This window comes from Oncorhynchus kisutch, linkage group LG10 (assembly GCF_002021735.2).
Source record: "Oncorhynchus kisutch isolate 150728-3 linkage group LG10, Okis_V2, whole genome shotgun sequence".
Classification (NCBI taxonomy): domain Eukaryota; kingdom Metazoa; phylum Chordata; class Actinopteri; order Salmoniformes; family Salmonidae; genus Oncorhynchus; species Oncorhynchus kisutch.
In genome coordinates, this window is record NC_034183.2 from 36,039,786 (window position 1) to 36,064,503 (window position 24,718).

Here is a 24,718-nt window from a genome sequence, read left to right on the forward strand (position 1 = left end):
GAATAAACCCTCCTCACAGCTGCCCATGTCCCTTACAGTGTCTTGCAAAATCACTCATTCCCCTCTGCGTTTTTCCTATTTTGTTGCATTACAACCTGTAATTTAAATAGGTTATTATTTGGATTTCATGTAATGAACATACACAAAATAGTCAAAATTAGTGAAGTGAAATGAACAGAATAACTTGTTTAAAAAGAATAAAAAATAAAAGTGGAAATGGAAAAGTACTGCGTGCATATGTATTCACCCCCTTCGCTATGAAGCCCCTAAATAAGATCTGGTGCAACCAATTACCTTCAGAAGTCACATAATTAGTTAAATAAAGAACACCTGGGTGCAATCTAAGTGTCACATGATCTGTCACATGATCTCCGTATATATACACCTGTTCTGAAAGGCCCCAGAGTCTTCAAAACCACTAAGCAAGGGGCACCACCAAGCAAGCAACACAATGAAGACCAAGGAGCTCTCCAAACCGGTCAGGGACAAAGTTGTGGAGAAGTACAGATCACGGTTGGGTTATAAAAAAACATCTGAAACTTTGAATGTCCCACGGAGCAACCATTAAATCCATTATTAAAACATGGACAGAATTTGGCACCACAACTAACCTGCCAAAAGAGACCCGCCCACCAAAACTCACGGACCAGGCAAGGAGGGCATTAATCAGAGGCAACAAAGAGACCAAAGATAACCCTGAAGGAGCTGCAAAGCTCCATGGAGTATCTGTCCATAGGACCACTTTAAGCCCTACCCTCCACAGAGCTGGGCTTTACGGAAGAGTGGCCAGAAAAAAAGACAATACTCGAAGAAAAAAATTTGCAAACATGTTTGGTGTTTGCCAAAAGGCATGTGGGAGACTCCCCAAACAAATGGAAGAAGGTACTATGGTCAGATGAGTCTAAAATTGAGCTTTTTGGCCATCAAGGAAAACCCTATGTCTGGCACAAACCCAGCACCTCTCATCACCCCAAGAAATCTATCCCCACAGTGAAGCATGGGGGTGCTGTGGGGATGATTTTTTATCTGCAGGGACTTGGAAACTGGTCAGAATTGAAGGAATGATGGATGGCGCTAAATACAGGGGAACTCTGTTTCAGTCTTCCAAATATTTGAGACTGGGACAGAGGTTCACCTTCCAGCAAGACAATGACCCTAAGCATACTGATAAAGCAACACGTCGAGTGGTTTAAGGGGAATATTGAAATGGCCTAGTTAATGCCCAGACCTCAATCCAATTGAGAATCTGTGGTATGACTTAAAGATTGCTGTGCACCAGCGGAACCCATCCAATTTGGAGCTGGAGCAGTTTTGCCTTGAATGGGCAAAAATCCCAGTGGCTAAGCTTATAGAGACATACCCCAAGAGATTTGCAGCTGTAATTGCTGCAAAAGGTGGCTCTACAAAGTATTGACTTTGGAGGTGTGAAAACTTGAGCGTAACTTTTCGTTGTTTAGTCTTATTTATTGTTTGTTTCACAAGAAAAATTATTTTGCATCTTCAAAGTGGTAGGCATGTTGTGTAAATCAAATGATACAAACCCCCCAGAAATCTATTTTAATTCCAGGTTGTAAGACAACAAAATAGGAAAAATGCTAAGCAGGTGAATACTTTCGCAAGTCACTGTAATATTGATGATGTGGTTGTTACTTACAAAAAGCACATAGCTGAGCTCTTCAATCACCACTTCGTTAAGTCAAGATTCCTATTTGACTCACCCATGCCACCTTGCCCATCTAACATTTCCTCATCTCCCACCTCCTCTAATGCTACTAGCCCCAATGCTCCTCCCTCTTTTCCCCCTGCCCCTTAAAATGAATCACTTACCTTTGATGATCTTCATCTGATGGAACTCCCAGGTCTCCATGTTAGACAATAAATGTTTGTTTTGTTCGATAAAGTTAATCTTTATGTCCAAATACCTCCTTTTTGTTTGCGCGTTTAGTTCAGTAATCCAAGTGCACAAGGCGCGGGCACTAAGTCCAGAGAAAAAGTCAAAAATGTTCCATTACAGTTCAGAGAAACATGTCAAACGATGTATATAATATATCTTTAGGATGTTTTTATCCTACATCTTCAATAATATTCCAACCAGACAATTCCTTTGTCTTTAGAAATGAAAGGGAACGGAGCTCGCTCTCACGGCCGCGCGAGAGACTTAGCTAATGTCTTTCAGCCAGACCCCTGGTTCAAACAGCTCTTAGTCATTCCCCATTCATAGTAGAAGCCTGAAACAACATTCTAAAGACTGTTGACATCTAGTGAAAGCCTTAGGAAGTGCAATCTGACCCCATAGACACTGTATATTGGATTGGCAATCACTTAAAAAACTACAAACCTCAGATTTCCCACTTCCTGGTTGGATCCTTCTCAGGTTTTTGCCTGCCATATGAGTTATGTTATACTCACAGACATTATTTTAACAGGCTTGGAAACTTTAGAGTGTTTTCTATCCAAATATGCATATTCTAGCTTCTGGGCCTGAGTAGCAGGCAGTTTACTCTGGGCACCTTATTCATCCAAGCTACTCAATACTGCCCCCCGTTCCCAAAGAAGTAACAAAGTTTCACCCTGCAGACGGCCACTGAGTCTGTGGTGCTAAAGGAGCTTCTTAAACTTGAGCCCCAAAAAACATCTTGGTCAGATGGTTAGACCCTTTCTTCTTTATGGTTGCTGCCCCTATCATCGCCAAGCCTATTTATTGACCTTTTGAGAGTCTCTCCTCTCTGGGGAGGTTCCCATTGCTTGGAAGGCAGCCACAGTTAGTTCTTTATTTAAAGGGGAGATCAAGCTGATCCTAACTGTGATATGCCTATTTCTATTTTGCCCTGTTTATCAAAAGTGTTGGAAAAAAGTGTCAATAATGAACTGACCAGCTTTCTTGATGTCTATAGTATTCTCTTTGGTATGCAATCTGGTTTCCTCTCAGGTTATGGATGTGTCACTGTAACCTTAAAGGTCCTCAACGATGTCACCATCGCCCTTGATACTAAGTAATGTTGTGCTGCTATTTCTATTGACTTGGCCAAGGCTTTTGATACAGTGGAGCATTCCATTCTTGTGGACCGGCTAAGATGTATTAGTGTCTCTGAGGGGTCTTTGGCCTGGTTTGCTAACTTCCTCTCTCAAAGAGTGCAATGACTGCTGTCTCAGCCACTGAATGTCACCAAGGGAGTACCCCAAGGCTCAATCCTTGGCCCCACGCTCTTCTCAATTTACATCAACAACATAGCTCATGATACTGTAACATTTCCATCTGTTTAAAGTACATTTGATGACATGATAATGTTGGCAAAGTTGTTTCCTACTAAATCAAATCAAACGTTATTTGTCACTTGTGCCAAATACAACAGGTGTAGTAGACCTTACAGGACATCTACGACAACATCCGGTGAAATTACAGAGCACGAAATTCAAAATATTAAAATCGTAATATTAAACATTCTAGAAAATACAAGTGTCTTACACCATTAAAAGCCTAACTTCTTCTTAATCCAACCGCGTTGTCAGATTTCAAAAAGGCTTTACGGCTGAGGATCAGAAATCACTTACCTTTGAAGATCTTCCTCTGTTTGCAATACCAAGGGTCCCAGCTACACAATGAATGGTCGTTTTGTTTGATAAAGTCCTTCTTTATATCCAAAAAAGTTTAGTTGACGCCAATGATCTCAGTAATCCACCCGTTCAACTTGCATACAAACAAATCCAAAAAGTTACAGGTAGAGTTCATCCAAACAAGTCAAACTATGTTTCTAATTAATCCTCAAGTACTCTAATATCAAAATGAACAATAATATTTAAGACAGAGAATAGTATCTTCAATAGGGAAGATAAATAACGAAGAGTGCGCATCTCATTCACGCGCCAAGACTACTTTTCTAATGAGAGACACATTGGAAAAACTACAACTACTTGTTCATTTTTCAAGAAACAAGCCTAAAACCCCTTCTAAAGACTGTTGACATTTGGTGGACGCCATAGGAACCGCAATCTGTGTCCTATCTATTTGTATATCCCATAGGCTAGCATTGAAATGGCCTGTGACCTCATAAAAAAAAATCTGGATGGATTTTCCTCTGGCTTTTGCCTGTCATATCAGTTCTTTTATACTCACAGGTATTATTGTAACAGTTTTAGAAACCTCAGAGTATTTTATATCCAATGCTACCAATCATATGCATATCCTAGCTTCTGGGCTTGAGTAACAGACATTTTACTTTGGGCATGTCAGCCAATCGAAATTCCGAACACTGACCTGTATGCTGAAAAAGTTAACCAACATTGCAGTTTTAAGAAAAAATAAGTGTTAAGTTAAAAATAGATGAGTAAAATATAAAAAATAATAGTAACAAATAATTTATGAGCATCAGTAAAATAACAATAACGAGGCTATATAATGGGGTACCGGTACAGAGTCAATGTGCAGGGGCATCGGTTAGTCATGGTAATATGTACATGTAGGTAGAGTTAAAGTGACTATGCATAGATAATAAACAGAGAGTAGCAGCAGAGTATAAGGGGGGGGGGTGCAATGCAAATAGTCTGGGTAGCTATTTAATTAGCTGGGGGGGGGGGGGGCGCAATGCAAATAGTCTGGGTAGGTATTTAATTAGCTGTTCAGGCATTTTATGGCTTGGGGGTTAAAGCTGTTAAGAAGTCTTTTGGACCTAGACTTGGTGCTCCGTTACCACTTGCCGTGTGGTAGCAGAGAGAACAGTCTATGACTAGGGTGGCTGGAGTCTTCAACAATTCTTAGGGCATTCCTCTGACACTGCCTGGTATAGAGGTCCTGGATGGCAGGAAGCTTGGCCCCAGTGATGCACTGGGCCGTACGCACTACCCTCTGTAGAGCTTTGTGGTCTGAGGGCAAGCAGTTGCCATACCAGGCAGTGATGCAACCAGTCAGGATGCTTTCAATGGTGCAGCTGTATACATTTTTGAGGATCTGAGGACCCATGCCAAATCTTGTGAGTCTCCTGGGGGGGAATAGGCTTTGTCGTGCCCTCTTCAAAACTGTGTTAGTGTGTTTGGACCATGATAGTTTGTTGGGGATGTGGACACCAAGGAACTTGAAGCTCTCAACATGCTCCACTACAGCCCCGTCAATGAGAATGGGGGGGGTGCTCGGTCCTCCTTTTCCTGTAGTCCACAATCATTTCCTTTGTCTTGATCACGATGAGGGAGAGGTTGTTGTCCTGGCACCACACGACCAGGTCTCTCACATCCTCTATATAGGCTATCTCATCGTTGTCGGTGATCAGGCATTCCACTGTTGTGTCATCGGCAAACTTAATGATGGTGTTGGAGTCATGCTTGGCCATGCATTCATGAGTGAACAGGGAGTACAGGAGGGGACTGAGCACACACCCCTGAGGGGGCCCTGTGGGGGGTGGCCCGTCAGGAAGTCCAGGATCCAGTTGCAGAAGGAGGTGTTTAGTCCCAGGGTCCTTAGCTTAGTGATGAGCTTTGAGGACACTATGGTGTTGAACGCTGAGTGTAGTCAATTAATAACAGCATTCTCACATAAGTGTTCCTTTGTCCAGGTTGGAATCGGCAGTGAGGAGTGCAATACAGATTACATCATCTGTGGTTCTGTTGTATGCAAATTGGAGTGGGTCTAGGGTTTCTGGGATAATGGTGATGATGTGAGCCATTACCAGCCTTTCAAAGCACTTTATGGCTACATACATAAGTGCTACAGGTCAGTAGTCATTTAGGCAGGTTACCTTAGTGTTCTTGGGCACAGGGACTATGTTGGTCTGCTTAAAACATGTTGGTTTTACAGACTCAGTAAGGGACAGGTTGAAAAGGTCAATGAAGACAGTTGCCAGTTGGTCAGCCCATGCTCGGAGTACACGTCCTGGTAATCTGTCTGGCCTTACGGCCAATCAAAGGATTTCTGCCAAAACCACTGGGACTATTACCCCTATCTTTACACCCTCACCACCATTACAGCCTAAAAGTGGCCCTGTTGAGGACAAGCATTAAACTGTGTGTTCACTCACCTATTCAGAGCGTTTTTTTTTGCCTGTGGTTATGTATGTGTTTGTTTGTGTGTTTGTGTTTTTCTGTGTATGTGTGCATCACAGGAAGTTGGTGGCACCTTAGTTGGGGAGGACGGGCTTGTGGTATAGCTGGAGCTGAATAGGTGGAATGGTATCAAATATATCAAAGACATGGTTTGATACTGATACAAACACTGTTCCAGCCATTATTTTGAGCTGTCCTCCCCTCAGCAGCCTCCACTGGTGTGCATTTATTTCTCTATGTATTCTGTACTGTAAAGGCACAGGTGCTTTCTTACTGTGGTGTTGTACTGCCCTCTGTTGGTGAAAAATGGCAGCTACATTTACCCTGATGAAGACAGCTTGTCTGTTGGACATAACATTTTTGCATCTGAGCTCCTAGAGTGTGCGTCTCTCCTTTATTTGTTTTTTAAGAGCTACGTTTACACAACCTTCAGCATCACCAGCTTGTTTGACGTAGGATCCCAGCTGCTTTAAATAAGCAGCTCCTCTAGTCCAGGCAGGATTTGCATCCCAAATGGCACCCGATTGGTCCTGGTCAAAAGTTGTGAATATGGACCAATTTGGGACGTAGCAGGATCTATTCTAGCCTCGCAAGCTGCCTGATCTCACAAGTTTACATGCACGTTCGCTATGTGGAACAGGCCGAACATGCAACACAGCACACGCGGGCTGATGTAATATCTCACTTCTAACACTAGTGGAGGCTATGGCTCTGTGAATCTGCATTGAGAGCCCCTCTCACACGCTACAGTGGAACTATGGTGAGGACGGCACTGAATCCAGCATAAAATTACTTAGAGCCGCAAGGTGGTGTCTAGGGACGGAGTAAAATATTTCACAATAGTTAACCAGAAAACCACAGTAATGTGCTGCTACTGAACATGCCATAATTGTGTTTCCGCTATACTGTATCTGTGTTGATTATATATATATTTTTTTTTTACATGTGCCCATATAAGTGTGGGTTTGAAGAGGTCAGATATCCAAACGAAGTGGTCTCATCACAGCGATGTATTTTTGTCAGTGCATACAACTAAAGTAAGCATAATTATCAATATCATTTCAAGTAAAATCTCCTTACAAAATAGCTGTTTGTGCACCACAGCAGAAGTGGGTTCTCTTTTGCAGGCTGAGCAGCAAATGAACTGTTCTCTGCTTTCATTTTCTATTTATACCACTGTTTGCCCAAGCAACAGCCAATGAGAGCCCAGGGAAAGGTTCCAATTAGACTCTGGGCTGCATGTAAGTGTAACTCAAGATTCCTGGCTATTTAAATCAGACTGCTCTCTCTCTCTCTCTCTCTATTTAAATTTAAGGGGCTTTATTGGCATGGGAAACATATGTTTACATTGCCAAAGCAAGTGAAATAGATGTTAAACAAAAGTGAAATAAATAATAAAAGATTAAACTGTTAACATTACATTTACTAAAGCTCCAAAAGAATAAAGACATTTCAAATGTCATATGTCTATATACAGTGTTGTAATGATGTACAAAAGGAAAAATAAATAAACATAAATATAGGTTGAATTTACAATGGTGTTTGTTATTCACTGGTTGCCCTTTTCTTGTGGCAGCAGGTCACAAATCTCACTGCTGTGATTGCATACTGTGGTATTTCACCAAATAGATGAGGGATTTTATCAAAATTGGATTGGTTTTGGAATTCTTTGTGGGTCTGAGTAATCTGAGGGAAATATGTGTCTCTAATATGGTCATACATTTGGAACGAGGTTAGGAAGTGCAGCTCAGTTTCCACCTCATTGTGTGGGCAGTGTGCACATAGCCTGTCTTCTCGAGAGCCAGGTCTGCATTTGGCGGTCTATTAAATTGTAGAATTTAACTCCCTTTCCTGGATTTTAGCGGGTATCGGCTTAATTCTGCTCTGCTTGCATTATTCGCTTTTTTTTTACTCAATTGTCATACTTGACTAAAAGTAAAGTTAAGGTAAATACTATACATACAATTCCTTATTCTAAACAAACCAGACAGCACAATGTTTTACATTTATGGTCAGCCAGGGGCACACTCCAACACTCAGACATTATTTACAAACACAGTATTTGTATTTAGTGAGTCCGCCAGAACAGAGGCACTAGGGATGACAACGCGTTATATTGATAGGTGCGTGAATTGGTGTCACGTTCGTTGAAAGGAGTAGACCAAGGCGCAGCGTGAGTAGAGTTCCACATATTTTTAATACATCGAAACTCAGCACAACCGAAACTCAGCACAACCGAACCAGCACGCTACTGGTGCACACAGACAACTATCTGTAGACAAGAGCCCACAAATACATTGATGGAAGAAGGCTACCTAAATATGATCCCCAATCAGAGACAACGATAAACAGCTGTCTCTGATTGGGAACCATGTCAGGCCAACATAGACATACAAAAAACCTAGATGACCCACCCTAGTCACTATCACAACCAGCATAGAGAATAAACAGCTTACTATAGTCAGGGCGTGACAATTGGACCATATTACTGTCCTGCCTGAGCATTTGAAACGTAACAAGTACTTTTTGGTGTCAGGGAAAACATATGGAATAAAAAGTTAATTATTTTCTTTAGGAATGTAGTGGAGTAAAAGCAAAAGTAGTCAAAAATGTAAGTAGTAAAGTAAAGTACAGATGCCCCCCAAAAACAACTTAAGTAGTACTTTAAAGTATTTTACTTAAGTACTTCACACGTCCCATGATTCATGAGCTGAAATAAAACATCCCAGAAATGTATCATATGCACAAAACACTTATCTATCTCACATTTTGTGCACACATTTGTTTACATCCCTGTTATTGAGCATTTCTCCTTTGCCAATATAATCCATCCACCCGGCTGGTGTGGCATATCAAGAAATGCATGATCATTAATTGGGCAGGGGACAATAAAAGGCCACTTTTAAATGTGCAGTTTTGTCTCTCTGTGCAGAAAACACTGGATATAAGATTGAAACTATTTTAAGGCAGTCTTACAGACCTCTAAAGTTGATTTCCAAAATGTATCAAGGTTTGATAGAGGCTCTTCCTGATGACACAAAACATGTGAACCAAAACTGTGAGGAAGACCTGAGAGACACAATTGATGATGATGAATGGATACAGATATGTTTGAATGCCCAGTCATGTTCATATCATCTCAGACATAAATTACTGCAGTTTAAGACCATCTATAGAACATACTATATGCCAGTTATACTGAATATCATGCACTCAGAAATGTAATTCTGCTGGAGGTGTATAACACAAAAGGGGACATATTTGCATATGTTATGTTCACGTGAATTCTGGGCAAAGAGTATGTTCTTTCATCTCAGCATGTGTACAGATTCTCCCAGTTTTTGTTTGCTTGGAAATGTTGATACTGGAGAGACTGACAGAAGAGACATTGTAACCTTGCACTTATCGCAGCAAAGAAATGCTGTGCCATTAATTAGATGGTTGGTTATCCTCCCACAATGTCACAATGGATGGCAGAAAATTCATGTTTCACTAGATTTTATTTATTACAAGAGGCACACTGTGCAACTCTCAAAAGGTCTGGATGCCTTACATGGAGTACTGTACGACAAAAGGAGTTGGTATTGAAAACATGCCCACGTCAGGGGAGATACAGAGCATTCAGAAAATATTCAGACCCCCATCTCTGCAGCATGGTAGAGTGGCTAGACAGAAGTCACTCCTCAGTAAAAAGGCACATTACAGCCCACTTGGAGTTTGCCAAAAGGCACCAAAAGACTCTCAGACCATGAGAAACAAGATTTGCTGGTCTGATGAAACCAAGATTTAACTATTTGGCCTGAATGCCAAGCATCACGCCTGGAGGAAACCTGGCACCATCCCTACGGTGAGGCATGGTGGTGGCAGCATTATGCTGTGGTGATGTTTTTCAGCGGTAGGCACTGGGAGGCTAATCAGGATCGAGGGAAAGCTGAACAGAGCAAAGTACAGAGAGATCCTTGATGAAAAACTGCTCCAGAGCGCTCAGGACCTCAGACTGGGTTTACCTTCCAACATGACAATGACCCTAAGCACACAGCCATGACAACGCAGGAGTGGCTTCGGAACAAGTCTCTGAATGTCCTTGAGCTGCCCAGCCAAAGCCTGGGCTTTGGAGAGACCTGAATTTCGTGATTTTCTTAATTCCTTGGTCAGATTTGTTTGTTTTTATTTGTCCTTGTCGATTGTAGGCCTTACTATGTCCTTTGTAGGCCTTTTATTTGAATGCATGTGTAGGATTTATCTGGCACCGTTTGCAATCAGTCAGTTGTTTTATGCTCTGGTTACCTTCACATTGAGGTGGGTGTTTGAAGTCGGCCTTGATAGCGTGTTTTATGCATCTATTTCATGTTGCACTGTATGCCTGTTCCACAAGTAAATGAGTCAATGGAGCCTATGTATGATGAGGTTGAGTAGTACATTTTACACGCCATGCTGCAGACCTTTGAACCTAATATTGCAGTCATAATTGATGTCTGGGGTCTTTTTTTTCTTTTCTTTTGCTGTTCTCCAAATAGCATTTTGGAGAAGAAAAAATAATAATTAATGAAGTCAAAACCCCCTCCACCCCCAAACTACAGTACTTCCCACGGCTATGGCTCTACAGTAATAGTAGGCCTATGAGATAAATGACAGTGTCCTCCGTAGCAGTCTATTTACTTTCAAGCATGGTTGGCTATTGAAGGAGCAGTGGATAAATGGTTGCCTAATATTTGTTCCCATGCATCAAACACCTCCATTTCCCCCCAAAGAACAATATGCTTGTAATGCAATTGATCAACCACTAGAAGTTGTGCATATGTGCAAGTTCCACATTTATAAATACCAACCTTTAAGGGAAAACAGGCACATGCTAGGTTTAGATTTTTTTTTTTGGTGCACACGCACCTTTGACAAATGAGGCCTCTGTTCCTTACTGAGGTCAGATTATTTTCCAGTATACATCTAAGAGGTATTGCTCTCTAACCCCTGGGTATATCCCAAATGGAACCTTATTCACTATATACTGCACTACTTTTGACCAGGACCCATAGGGAATAGTGCACCATATAGGACATAGGGTGCCATGTGGGGAGCCCACCTGCTCTATGCTCTCCCACCTGCTGTTGCCTGTTAAAGGTCCAGGAGACCAGGTTTCGACCACCGCTGGGATTTGGTTCACAGTGTGTAGAGGTGGCGTCGCACGGTTGACCGTAAATCAACCCCTCTGGCCAGACAGATAGGTGCCAGAGACCGCAGTCCAGATAGGGTGGCGATATCAGTGACAGTAGACCTGTCTCAATATGCTGTCCCCCAAGTCATCGCTTTGCCTACCATTTTACAGTGTCTTCAGAAAGTATCGATACACCTTCACTAATTCCACAATTTGTAGTCTCACAGCCTGAATTCATACCCCACAATGACAAAGTGAAAACATGTTTTTAGACATTTTTGCAAAATGATTATATAATTAAATACAGAAATATCACATTTTACATAATCGCCAAATACAACAGGTGTAGACCTTTCCGTGAAATGCTTAATTACAAGCCCTTAACCAACAATGCAGTTCAGAATTTTGTATTATTTTATTTACACAAGTCTTGATATTGTGCAATAGACAATCATTCTTGCACCCCTTTGCCGTGACACTCCAAATTGAGCTCAGGTGCATCCAATTTCCTTTGATCATCCTTGATGTCACTACAACTTGATTAGAGACCATCTGTGACCAATTCAGTTGATTGGACATGATTTAGAAAGAAACACGCTTATCTGTATAAGGTCCCACAGTTGACAGTGCAGCTCAGAGCAGAGACTATAGGACAGCACTCCGGTAAATTAACTTCAATTGAAATGTTGTGACATTGATTGTCATTGCCTTGCACGCTGAAGAGTGCTGTCTTATTTATGTTCTTTGGATTACAGTATATTTAATCCATTTTTAATTCCGGGACTGACGCAACAAAATGTGGAATACGTCAAGGTGTATGAATACTTTCTGAAGGTACTGTATGTGTTGTCTGAGCGTGTGTGTGTCAGTGAGAGAGAGAGAGGTGCACAACATATGTACTTAGCACCTTGCCAACACAGGTGTGTGTGTGTGTGTGTGTGTGTGTGTGTGTGTGTGTGTGTGTGCGAGAGAGAGACAGAGAGAGAGGAAGGGAGAGAAAGATATAGAGCTGAGGAGCAAGCGACTCCACAACAACAGAAATAGTTAGTGCCTTGTGGATGTAGGCAAGAGTATGGAGAATATACTCTGCAGGCATGAAGTGCTGTGGACAAAGTTAAAGGATACCAGGCATGAGTTGCGTCCAAAAGGGCTCTGGTCAAAAGTAATGCACTCTACAGGGAATAGGGTGCCATTTGGGACAGAGCCAATGGAGCACACACACACCTGTCCCCCTCTCGTCTCTGAGACAGCATGTTCTCTCCTTTTAGGTCCCTTGGCAGGCGGGGTGGAGGGTCGGGGGTCAGGGTAACATGGTCAATGGGGGGTGGGTTGGCACAGCGTGACTGGACAGAGACGTGCCTGTCATTCTGTTCTGAGTGGGGGGGAGTGTCTGAATGACAGTGCGATCAGATCAGTCAGAGAGCGACAAAGATAGGCCTCACTATTTCGTAACTGCTGGCGCCCGCTGTGGTTTCCATGTCAACAGCCCCAACCTGCTGCCGATCGCCCCACGAGACCCGATCGTCGCCGCCGTTGACAAGAGAGCGACAGATTGAAATAATCCAGCCCTGAGCTGAGACTATAAAGTGGAGCACGAGGAAGAGGAAGAGCAGCAGTTACCGTTACCATGGAGAACTTTCTGAAGGATAAGGATATTTGGATAGTAGGCAGCATGTGTCTGGTGGCATCATTCCTATGGCAACGGATCTGGAATTTATTCACCTTCAAGAGGAAGAGGGGCAGGGAAACACCCTCCCCAGACATACAGGTACTAGTAGTTTGCTGTCTTAATGGGTTCATTCATACTACTGAGCTGAGCCAAAGTGAACTGTGCTGGCTGGTTTATGCATCCACTATTGTTGCTGGAGGACAATGTAAAAAATAAAATGGTAGAGTTTAGGTCAGCATGATAGAGTAAATAGGGTATATGATTGCGGGGCTTTGTGCATGCTCAGGTAGTGCAGGTGTGACTGGTAGAATCTTTTTGCGGAGGTGAGTTTCTGTTCACCTTTTGACCCATCAGATTTGGACATCTTTGTTAGTGAAGCAAGTTCTACACAGGCTGTTTTCATGTTTTTCATCATCCTGTCATAATTCAAAGATGGTAGAGGATAGAAAGACAGAAAGTGAGAGTACCAGTTGGCCTGTAGGAGGAAGTGATGTCTTGAAAGATGACACATTATCACCTTAACAGACATGTTAATCCATAGTGACTTTGAAATGCATACTCAAATGGCTTGACATGTGTAAAGACAGTGATAGTTTGTAGTCTTTGTCGTTACGTGAAAGAGACTTAGAACCGGTTTCCTGTACACAGAATAAGCCTAGTCCTGGACAAAAAATGACTTTCAATGAAGATTCTCAATTGAGTATGCTTTAAAATCCAGGACTATGCTGGATTGGGAGCTCTCTGGTTTTGCAGGATCAGTTTATACAATTCTAGGCCTTAATGGCTAGGAAAGACCAACCTGGTCTCAGAGCATTTTGTATTATTCTGTATGTAAATCCGAGATACTGCATTTAGTATGATATGTTACATTTGGTATGGTTACATAAGGCAGATGTTTATATAAGGCAAAAATGAAAAGAGGGTGGTTGGGTTGGCATATAAAATGGATGTACAATGACATTCTAGATGATTATGTGCTTCTAACTTTGTGGTAACAGTTTGGGGAAGGCCCTTTCAGGTTTCAGCATGACAATGCCCCGGGCACAAAGCGAGCTCCACACAGAAATGGCTTGTCGAGATCTGTGTGGAAGAACTTGACTGGCCTGCACAGAGCCCTGACCTCAACCCCATCAAACACCTTTTGAATGAATTGGAATGCCGACCGCAAGCCAAGCCTAATCGCCCCCTCATCAGTGCCCAACTTCACTAATTCTCTTGTTGCTGAATGGAAGCAAGTTCCCTCAGCAATGTCCCAACATTTAGTGGAAATTCTTCCCAGAAGAGTGGAGGCTGGTATAACAGCAAAGAGGGGACCAACTCCATATTAATGCCCATGATTTTGGAATGAGATGTTTGATGAGCAGGTGTTCACATACTTTTGGTCATTTAGTGTATAATATGAATTTGAATTCGTAACATATCATACGAAATAGGTGATGGACATCTACAAAGTAATACAGTGGGACAAAAAAGTATTTAGTCAGCCAACAATTGTGTAAGTTCTCCTACTTAAAAAGATGAGAGGCCTGTAATTTTCATCATAGTTACACTTCAACTATGACAGACAAAATTAGAAAAAAAATCCAGAAAATCACATTGTAGGGTTTTGAATGAATTTATTAGCAAATTATGGTGGAAAATAAGTATTTGGTCACCTACAAACAAGCAAGATTTCTGGCTCTCACAGACCTGTAACTTCTTCTTTAAGAGGCTCCTCTGTCCTCCACTCATTACCTGTATTAATGACACCTGTTTGAACTTGTTATCAGTATAAAAGACACCTGTCCACAACCTCAAACAGTCACACTCTAAACTCCACTATGGCCAAGACCAAAGAGCTGTCAAAGGACACCAGAAACAAAATTGTAGACCTGCACCAGGCTGGGAAGACTGAATCTGCAATAGGTAACCAGCTTGGTTTGAAGAAATCAACTGTGGGAGCAATTATTAGGAAATGGAAGACATACAAGGCCACTGATAATCTCCCTCGATCTGGGGCTCCACGCAAGATCTCACCCCGTAGGGTGAAAATGATCACAAGAACGGTGAGCAAAAATCCCAGAACCACACGGGGGGACCTAGTGAACGACCTGTAGAGAGCTGGGACCAAAGTAACAAAGCCTACCATCAGTAACACACTACGCCGCCAGGGACTCAAATCCTGCAGTGCCAGACGTATCCTCCTGCTTAAGCCAGTACATGTCCAGGCCCGTCTGAAGTTTGCTAGGGAGCATTTGGATGATCCAGAAGAAGATTGGGAGAATGTCATATGGTCAAATGAAACCAAAATATAACTTTTTGGTAAAAACTCAACTCGTCGTGTTTGGAGGACAAAGAATGCTGAGTTGCATCCAAAGAACACCATACCTACTGTGAAGCATGGGGGTGGAAACATCATTTTTCTGCAAAGGGACCAGGACGACTGATCCGTGTAAAGGAAAGAATGAAAACCTCCTTCCATCAGCAAGGGCATTGAAGAGGAAACGTGGCTGGGTCTTTCAGCATGACAATGATCCCAAACACCCCCCCTGGGCAACGAAGGAGTGGCTTCGTAAGAAGCATTTCAAGATCCTGGAGTGGCCTAGCCAGTCTCCAGATCTCAACCCCATAGAAAATCTTTGGAGGGAGTTGAAAGTCCGTGTTGCCCAGCAACAGCCACAAAACATCACTGCCCTAGAGGAGATCTGCATTGAGAAAAAATACCAGCAACATTGTGTGAAAACCTTGTGAAGACTTACAGAAAACGTTTGACCTCTGTCATTGCCAACAAAGGGTATATAACAAAGTATTGAGATAAACTTTTGTTATTGACCAAATACTTATTTTCCACCATAATTTGCAAATAAATTCATAAAAAATCCTACAATGTGATTTTCTGGATTTTTTTTCTCTCATTTTGTCTGTCATAGTTGAAGTGTAGCTATGATGAAAATTACAGGCCTCTCTCATCTTTTTAAGTGGGAGAACATGCACAATTGGTGGCTGACTAAATACTTTTTTGCCCCACTGTACATACCATACGAAATATAACACATCATACTAAATGGAGTTTCTCAGATTTACGTACAGAATAATACAAAATGCTCTGACACCATGTTGGAAAGACAACTATGTCCAAACTGCCAGGCGAGACAACGTGCTGGGTAGACTGTGATATGTTTGATTGATCATGTCACAGGCCTTGGAAAGAAGACCTGGCCATCTCTCATCTGAACTATGTCCATGTGATCTGAGGGTGGCAGTGGCTGCATTTAGTTACACACAGCTTTCTCTCAGAGAGATCTGAAGAAAAAAAAGGTTCTGCTTCTATGGTGCAGCTACAGATCTGGTGAGGATCAAAACCATGACAAAGACATTGTGTCCAATTCAGAGGTAGTAAGTGTGCACAACATGAGTAAATCATTGATTGACGTCAAATGGAGAGTTGTCGGAACACCGCCACTGAAGTTGCTGCACACTGTTTACATGCTCCCAGTTATAAGCCTGACTCAGACTCGCGGGGTCTGACAACTTGGATGGAGAATTACTGTTGATAACAGCGGACGATATTGCCACTCCTATTTGCCATATCTTACTACTAGAAAGTGTGTGTGCTCAGGCCTGGAAGGAAGCAAAAGTAATTCCGCTACCTAAGAATAGTAGAGCCAACCAATCAGCCAGTAACCAACTCTGTTTGACTAGATACAATGCTATTTTACAGTAAAAAAATTGACAACAGTCTTTCAGCACGCTTATAGTGAAGGTCATTCAACAAGCACAGCACTTACACAAAATGACTGATGATTGGATGAGATAAATTGATGTGTTGTGGGGGTTGTTTTGTTATACTTCAGTGCGGCTTTTGACATTATCGATCATAGTCTGCTGCTGGAAAAACATGTGTTACGGCGTTACACCTCCTGTTATATTGTAGATAAAGAGCTACCTGTCTAACAGAACACAGAGGGTGTTCTTTAATGGAAGCCTCTCCAACATAATCCAGGTAGAATCAGGAAATACCCCAAAAATCATAAATTAGATGTACATTTATTGAATTGTTTTGCTCAATCTGATTGGGTGGGTCTGGCTCCCCATTGGGTGGACTGATTTAGCTTACTCAGAAATGAATGAGAGCGAGGAAGGAAGAAGGACACAGTCATAGGTAGAGTGACCAACAAAAAGATGGCCAAATTCTAAGAAAGAGATATCCAATTTGGGTTGTCAAGGGTGGCAAACAGCTACAGTATAGAGACAGGAGCTGAAGGGTTAAAAAAAAGAGAGAGTGTGTCTGTGTATGTCAGAGAGACTGAGTGGGTATGTGGTTGGTATGTGTCAGTGGCGAAAGAACGCAGCTTAATATGTCATCATGTGGTCCTGTGAGGTCTATGCGTGTCATTAGTGTGTCCGGTAATACAGTGTGACCACGGATACGTTAGGTTAACAACAGGTTAAAGGACAAGCTTGACTTCTCTCACTTTTACCCAGAAGATGTGAAGATCTCTGTCTGCCTCTCTCTTTTCTACTCTCTCTATGAAGAGTCAGTTTTCATCTACAGCCAGTGCGAATTACGGGGGTCAAACATTGGATCTCTAAATAATGCTAATTTAACCATTCTCCTATTTGTTTAAGTTGCAGCTTGTACTGCTACAGTGGTAAACATTAATAAAATGTTTACACCCCACCTCTGTGTCATGTTAAAAGAAAATGATATCAATGTTGCTGCACTTGTCATCCCGGGACAGTCCCGAATCTCAGCACCTTTTCAGGTGTTACACTCAGGTAGCCTACTTTTTGAATTGATTTGTTTGACAATATGATGAAACATCATGATTGGTTAAATTAAAAGGTATAAAAAAATATATACAGTTAAATGACATGTCTTTACTATTAAGCCCATAGAACATGTGTATTTGCAAGGTCCTGTGAAAAAAATGGTGACCCCAAAATGACACGATTCTCTCTCGCACTCGCTCTTTCACTTCTTCTCTCTCTCTCTCTCTCTCTCTCTCTCTCTCTCTCTCGCGCTTCTTCTCTCTCTCTCTCTCGCTTCTTCTCTCTCCTCTCTCTCTCTCTCTCTCTCTCTCTCTGTGTACTGGTGTACTGGACACCTGCGCAAAAAGTCATTCATACATTTTTTTACATTTCCATATGCGCTAGGAAGTGTTTGATTCTTTAGGCTTTAAACAGTTCCTTATCTCTGGTATATCTTGGCCTGCATTATTCAAGACTAAGTTTAAATAGTGTGTTAAATAGCACAATGTCTCTGGAAAGACTGTCTGGCTTGGCAATATTCAGTATAGAAAACAGTGGGGGTCGTAACCTGGATCTAGTCTCCTGAGGACTTCAGGGGAGTCTCTCAAGTTAGATTTAATTCGATTGAATTTACCTTGAATAATGCATCCCTTTTGCATAGGCTATTAAGCCAGACAAAATTAGCTGAGTTCAACAATAAATAGTGTCTGAATTTATCCTCAATCTGACTACTTTTTTCCCTCATTGTTAGGCTATTTGATGTGTATTTTATTGATGTTGTTCATAAATAGCAGCTAAATAGTAAATAGTAAAAGTTGCCAATGGTGCATCACCTAGATTTGAAGTCAACAGAGGAGAAAGGCAAGGTTGCCCAAACAGTCCATTCTCCAGCCCTTTATGTATGTACAACTTTTTCAAAGATCTCAGGTTTAAATCTGAATTTGAAAAAGTGTGACATTTTTAGCATTGAAAGGTACTGATATCACTGAAGCTTGCAGTATTCCAGTCAAAGGCACAGTGACTTATTTAGGGATACAAATTACAAAAGAAAAGGAGAGAATGAAGAACCTTTAATCTTTCCCCAGTTGTCTCAGCTATAGAAAAATAAGTTCAAGTCATGGTGAGGCAGAGATTTGTCCATTCAAGGAAGAGTTTTGGTGACTAAGGCTGAAGTCTTGTCTAGAGACTCTTATCTGTTCTCTTGTCTATTAGATAAGATACGGTTTAACTATATAAGGAAAAATAAACCTCAATGTGAAAAAATGACGTTCCTACACTGTGTGAGGGCGGTCTTACTGTGTTGATCTTCACTGGTTTTAACCAAGTCTTAATTCCAGGCCGTAAGGCAACAAAGAAACAATGCTAAGGGGGGTGAATACTTTCACAAGACACTGTAGTTTTGTGAAATGTTAGGCTTAACATAAGAATATGACCACCAAATAGGCCTGTTAATCAACATTTATCCATTACCTAAAGAAAAGCTGTACTTGCCCGGGCACTAAAGAAACCATATTATCAATTCACCATAGACAGTGATTGGTAGTCTACACTTTGTGGAGGGGGGAGAGGGGAGGAGTGCTCGAACTCCAACCTTGTGGGAGTCCAGAGTAACTGTGTTACGCCAGTGTGTCTCTGGTGTCTGGAAATGGGCCGTTTGTGTAACTCATTACTAGCGCAGATCAGCCTGGCATCTACTTGGCTTGCTGCTTGACACTTGGTCAGAACTCAGAGCACAAACAGATGCACCCTGTGCAGATGCACATACAGGAAATCGTATACACACACACATAGAAACAGATGCCTCTATCGCTTACTATGTATGTCGTCTTGCAGTATCTCATGCAATAAATTATAATGATTGCAAACTGTGCCAGTTGTGTTTCGTGTGTGTGAAAGTGAGTGTGTTTAGTAGCTCTTGCCTGTGGTCTATGTGTGTGTGTGTGTGTGTGTCTCCCCAACAACGCGGAGTCATGTGACCAGCCCAGCCGCATCCCATGTCTCCCTAAGGCCAATGATAGCGAGATGAGATGGGAAGGAAGGGAGGGATGGAGGAGGGGCAAACATACCGAGTGAGTGTGAAGGAGAGCGAGATTGTGGGAGGAGTAGAAGCTAGGGAGACATTTTGAGGGTTTCGAGGGAGGGAAGGGAAGGTGAGTGTCAAAGGGGCAGAAGAGTGTCTATTTCTTACATCACCCATGTAGCACTGGACAAAGAGGAGGGATGATGGGAGGAGGAAGTGCAGGGAGAGAGGGAGGAGAGAAAACAGTTGAATTGAGCTTTTGACTGACACACGATTACAGTAGGTAGTTAAAGAGCTATTCTACTGCAGTCCCACTTTATGGGCTGTCAGCGCGTTGGGCTTTTAAAGACGGATAGACGACTAGATTTGAAAGAGACAGACCGATAGATAGAGACAGAGAGAATTCAGAGAGGACATGGATATACAAGAAGACATCAGTGAACATGGATAAGCGAACCCACTGGGGAAAAAACTGGTTGAATCAATGTTGTTTCAACATTATTTCAACCTAAAAATTCTACGTGATGACATTGAATCAATGTGGAAAACTGATTGGAATTTCAAAAAGTCATTAATGCAAGGGCATTTATTCAATCGTTTTTTTTACCCTGTTTTTTTTTAACCTAAATCCAATGACATGGTGACATGTTTTGTTAATTTCACATTTAAATTCAACCAAATGTAAAATCAAAACTAGATGTTGACGTCTGTACCCAGTGGGATGTTTGTAGTCTATTCTTATTCAACCACTTGACTACAGAGCCAACTATAACCCTCTGATGTATGATTAGTTAACAACATTTCCAGGGACACCAATGGATTACCATGTACTTAAATGATTCAGTCGGTGTGACTGACGAGGCCAGTTCTGTAGCATCCTGGAGAGTTTGTGTGGCTCTCCTGATCTCTAGTGGTCGGGGAAGGAAGGACAGGAGTAACTCCATTAAAATATAATCTGACTTCTAATTCTGCGTAACCCTCTCTGACTCCAGTTGGAGCGAAAGATGAGTGATGGTTCTTGACTAATCCAGCTAATTAGCTACTGTTTGATTGACACTTAAGATTTAATTACAGGTGAGAACCAGGATAGAGTATGCTGACTTGCATTAGACTGTCCTTTGAGGACTGTTTGGCGGTAGTTTGTAAAATTAGGTATGTGCAGTACGTTTCTAAATAATATCCTGTTATGAGTTTTGGTTTTTAAGTATCTCAAGTTTCACCAGGGGTAACTGAGGATGGCTGGAGTTATTATTATTTTAACACCCTGGCCTTCTCAGTGTGGCCTTGGTCTGTGTGTGTATGCGCATGTGTGCATGCATGTGTCGGGGCTAGGAGGAGAAGTCAGTCTCACTGCTCATACCACAGGGTCAGAGGGCACCGTTTACCCAGAATACCCGGCTTACGGGTACTTCTTTTCCGAAAAAGTTGTCTTGAAGGCATAAGCAACGTTACATAATATAATCCTGGGAAACAGGTCGTTGTGTGTTTATGTTTGTGTGTTAATGTGTGTGTCCCCGCATGAGTGGCCAATTTAGTGTGTAGCCCGTCGGTCAGCAAGCAGCTCACAAAGCTGACATCACTAGCTACCTCTACATGGAAACAATCTCTCAACTAAATCAGATTCTGAGGTCATTCAGAATGAAGAACGTGTCATATCTGGACGTCACTGACACAGTCCAGTGACCATGAAAGGACAAACCGATACATACCAGTGACAAAGATAAACAAGCCTGTGACACATAACGTCAGGCTTGAGAGACGGGCTGTGGGTTGAGGGGGCTAGTGTACAGGACATGTTAGGCTTGTGTGTGTGTGGGGTGTGTTTGTTTATATTCTGATAATTTGTCCACTCTTACGGATATCTCTCCTTCTCTACCTTCACATTCTAGACAAGTCATCTACCTGATAAGTAATCTACAATGGCTATTAATGTATTGTAGCTAGTGGCTAAGCTATGCTACACTATCTCCTATATGTAACCCGAAACTGAATTCTAATTATGTAGCAAGTGGCTATGCTAAGCTATCTCCTACGGTGTAGGATTTTACATTTTATGCAATGTAACAGATACCTTTATTTTAGCACGACTAGCTAGCGCGGCTTAATTCTATTCCTCTTCATCTGAGGCTATTATTGTAGCCTTGTGTTCAGGCTGAGGTATGCTCCCAGTCCCTCCTCCCATGTTGTGAAGTCAGTCTATTACCGTGGGCTGACTGAGGGGATAGCTGATGGTGTATAGTGTTACAGGATGGTGTGCAGAATACAGATGATCTAGATTAAAATAACCATTGTGTATTGACTTTGTCTCTTGGTCTTGATGAGCAACCCTGGTTTAGTTTCTGGTTTAGTTGATGAGTAACCCTGGTTTAGTTTCCCTGGCACTTTTACCACATGCTAACATTTTAGCATTTGTGGCACAAATCCGATTGTAGTCACAAGACAGATATGACATTTTTCGCACATGTCTAAATCATCCAAAAGTATCTCAAATTGACAGTGAAGCTTAACAAAGTCACTTTTAGATCATGTGAATATGATACGCGAAAAATGCTAATACCCATCCCTTGACCTAAAGTGGGATTTGTGGCACGAATGCTCAAACGTTAGCATGTGGAAACAATGCCAGGGAAACTAAACCAAAGCATTGATTACTGTCATACCTTGTCCATAGACTGCTTACAAACTGAGGAAACCAATATGTCATTTTGTAATTTGGGTGAACTATCACTTTAAGTAAAGAAGTTGCAAACCTACTTAACCCCTCTTGTCTCTTATTCATTTTTGTATTCACTCAGCAATTATACTATCCGTCTCATCATAGTCGCTAATTGAGAACTTTTAATGTCAATGTGAATTAGGCCTCGAGACTTGCGCTGAGATCAGTGGAAGGCAGGCTCTCCAGGAAAGATTTGACCCTGGAACTGACCGGATGGCATTTGGAGAGGTTCAGAAATACTCCCGATGTGTTGTGTTTGTAACACAGGTTCAGAAGAGTTAATAGAGTCTTAGTGGCCTTGCATGCACTCCCACCTGTCACATGCATTCAGCACACACACACACACACACACACACACACACACACACACACACACACACACACACACACACACATACACACAATGTGAGAGCAACAACTTACGCACCAACCAAGCCATTAAAGAATCAAGTTCCTGTGTTCAAACCAACGGGGTTCAAATGGTCTGAACTGTCCCTCGCTTTTTTCACTCTTCACTGCAGCGGCTGTTTGTATTTCAATTTTTTTTGTCTTTGGATGTTGGCTGATTTGTCTTTTAGACGTGGCTTGTGTTTCAAAAGAACATTCTCAGGATCGTGACATCTGACTGGAAGCTTTTGGAGCATCTCAGATGTCACACAGATATCCCATGCATCCCCCTCCGCACCCACCAGTGCTCAACCCCCAGCCTCTAGTGCCCATCACTAGCCACTCACCACTGTGAGGTCCTGACGTCAGATGCGGGCTGCACTGTATTTCGGAGGACACCCTCTCTGCCCCATTCTATTCATAAAACTCCACCTCTGTTGAGCTGTGTAGAAAAGAGGACATACTGGCACCTCTCTCTGTTCTCTGTCTCTCTTCATAGTCTCCTCTGACTGTATTTTTGTCTTTGGGAAATTATTTTAATTTCATTGTTCTTCATTAACAAGCTGGAACTGGACTTATTGGACGTTATTCCCATTGTGAAGAGGGTTCAGTGGTCAAACAGTCAATTGGTTGGACGATCTGACGGTTTTCTGGTTGGACTATTACCACAGAGGGAGTTTTCTGTGTTTGAGGAGAGCAGGGAAGAGACGAGCTAGCTGCTGAGTGAAGGAGTGAAAGAGTATCATCTTGTAATTAGTGGACTGGACTCAGAAAGAGGTGCTGGTTTAAGATAAGGAAAAGGAACAATCACCCTGGATTCCCATTTAGAGGAAGTACAGGACGAGGAGGGTTACATTTAATTTCAACCAACCATTGACTGTTGTTTAACCAAGGATGGAACTTGCTTGTGTTTGAGAAGAGCAGGGAAGACCTACCGTAGCTGCTGAGCGTGAAGAACACAGGTGGTTACATTACGGTTTAACCAGCCATTGACCATGGTTGACCGCTCTGCTGCGGAACCCACCATGAGCTCCAGTCTGGTCAACTCTCTTGCCAAGGTGTACGACCCCAACCCTCTTCATGGTCAGAAACTGGCCGGGACAAAGCTGATACGTTCACCCACTGGACCTGACAAACAACCCCAGACACCGTCCTCACCCTCTTCCTCCTCCTCCTCCTCTTCTCCGGTCATTGTTACATGGTGCGTTGAGACTGAAAGCCGCATGGACTCTCTAAGCAGCCAGATGGAGCGTCTGCTTAACCTCCAGGAGACCGTCATCACCCGGCTGGACGGCCTGTCCCGGGACCTGGGGGGCGTGGGGAGGGAGGTGGCCTCTCTCCGGTCCGGGGCCTGGGGGTCGGCTGGAGGTCTGGGCCAGACCCAGGGTAAGACCCAGACCCAGGGGGTGGAGGTGGAGGGTCAGGCCCAGGAGGTGGCTGCGGCCTGTAGGGTGCTCCAGGGGGTGGTGCAGGAGGCCAGCCAGCGAGTGGAGCAGCAGGGGAAGAGGCTGGAGGGAGTGGAGAGGCTGGTGGAGGGAATGCATCAGGTCATCGGTTTCATCGGAGAGGTGGTGAAGAGCTCTCTGCTTGCTGAGTTGCTGTTTAATAAGCCTGGAGGCTGTAAGGGGGCTAAGGCCAAACAAGCCAGGAAGGTGAGTTTGTATGGGACACTACACACACCACACACGCCCCGAGGAAGGCGTTAGCTGAAACGCATGCCAGTGTGCGGTGTATAAAGACACGTTGCTATGAAAGAGAATGAATTAAAAGCTTCAATTGTAAATCATAATCACATGAGTGCTGACCCTTTTTTTTCTTCATTTTTATATTGAAGCCAGGGTTCTGTATCTTAATATCAGGGCTGACACACGCCATTGCTGGTCCTCTTTGTATCGTCATTAGAGGCTTCGCTAGCTTGAATCACCCCTCAACTTTGAATGTCCATATTCAACCCTGGTCATATCATCTACACAGCATTGGAGAGGACTATAGTGTCTGTGAAATGAGAAAAAA

At 42.6% G+C, this 24,718-nt stretch overlaps 1 protein-coding gene across 3 annotated transcripts in view; it reads left to right on the forward strand.

Moving 5' to 3' along the window:
• LOC109898091 (myosin light chain kinase family member 4-like) overlaps window positions 1-24,718 on the forward strand; it is a 67,943-nt gene that overhangs the window by 26,018 nt on the left and 17,207 nt on the right. The window contains exon 1 of one of the 3 annotated variants that reach the window (XM_031833601.1): window positions 12,544-12,950. The exons of 1 other annotated variant lie outside the window; for it this stretch is intronic. In XM_031833601.1, coding sequence (XP_031689461.1) covers window positions 12,810-12,950 — 141 coding nt within the window. In that variant the 5' untranslated portion in view covers window positions 12,544-12,809. Of the gene's footprint in view, window positions 1-12,543; window positions 12,951-23,139; window positions 24,358-24,718 lie in introns of those variants that run through there. One more of the 3 variants, XM_031833599.1, reaches the window with a different exon arrangement.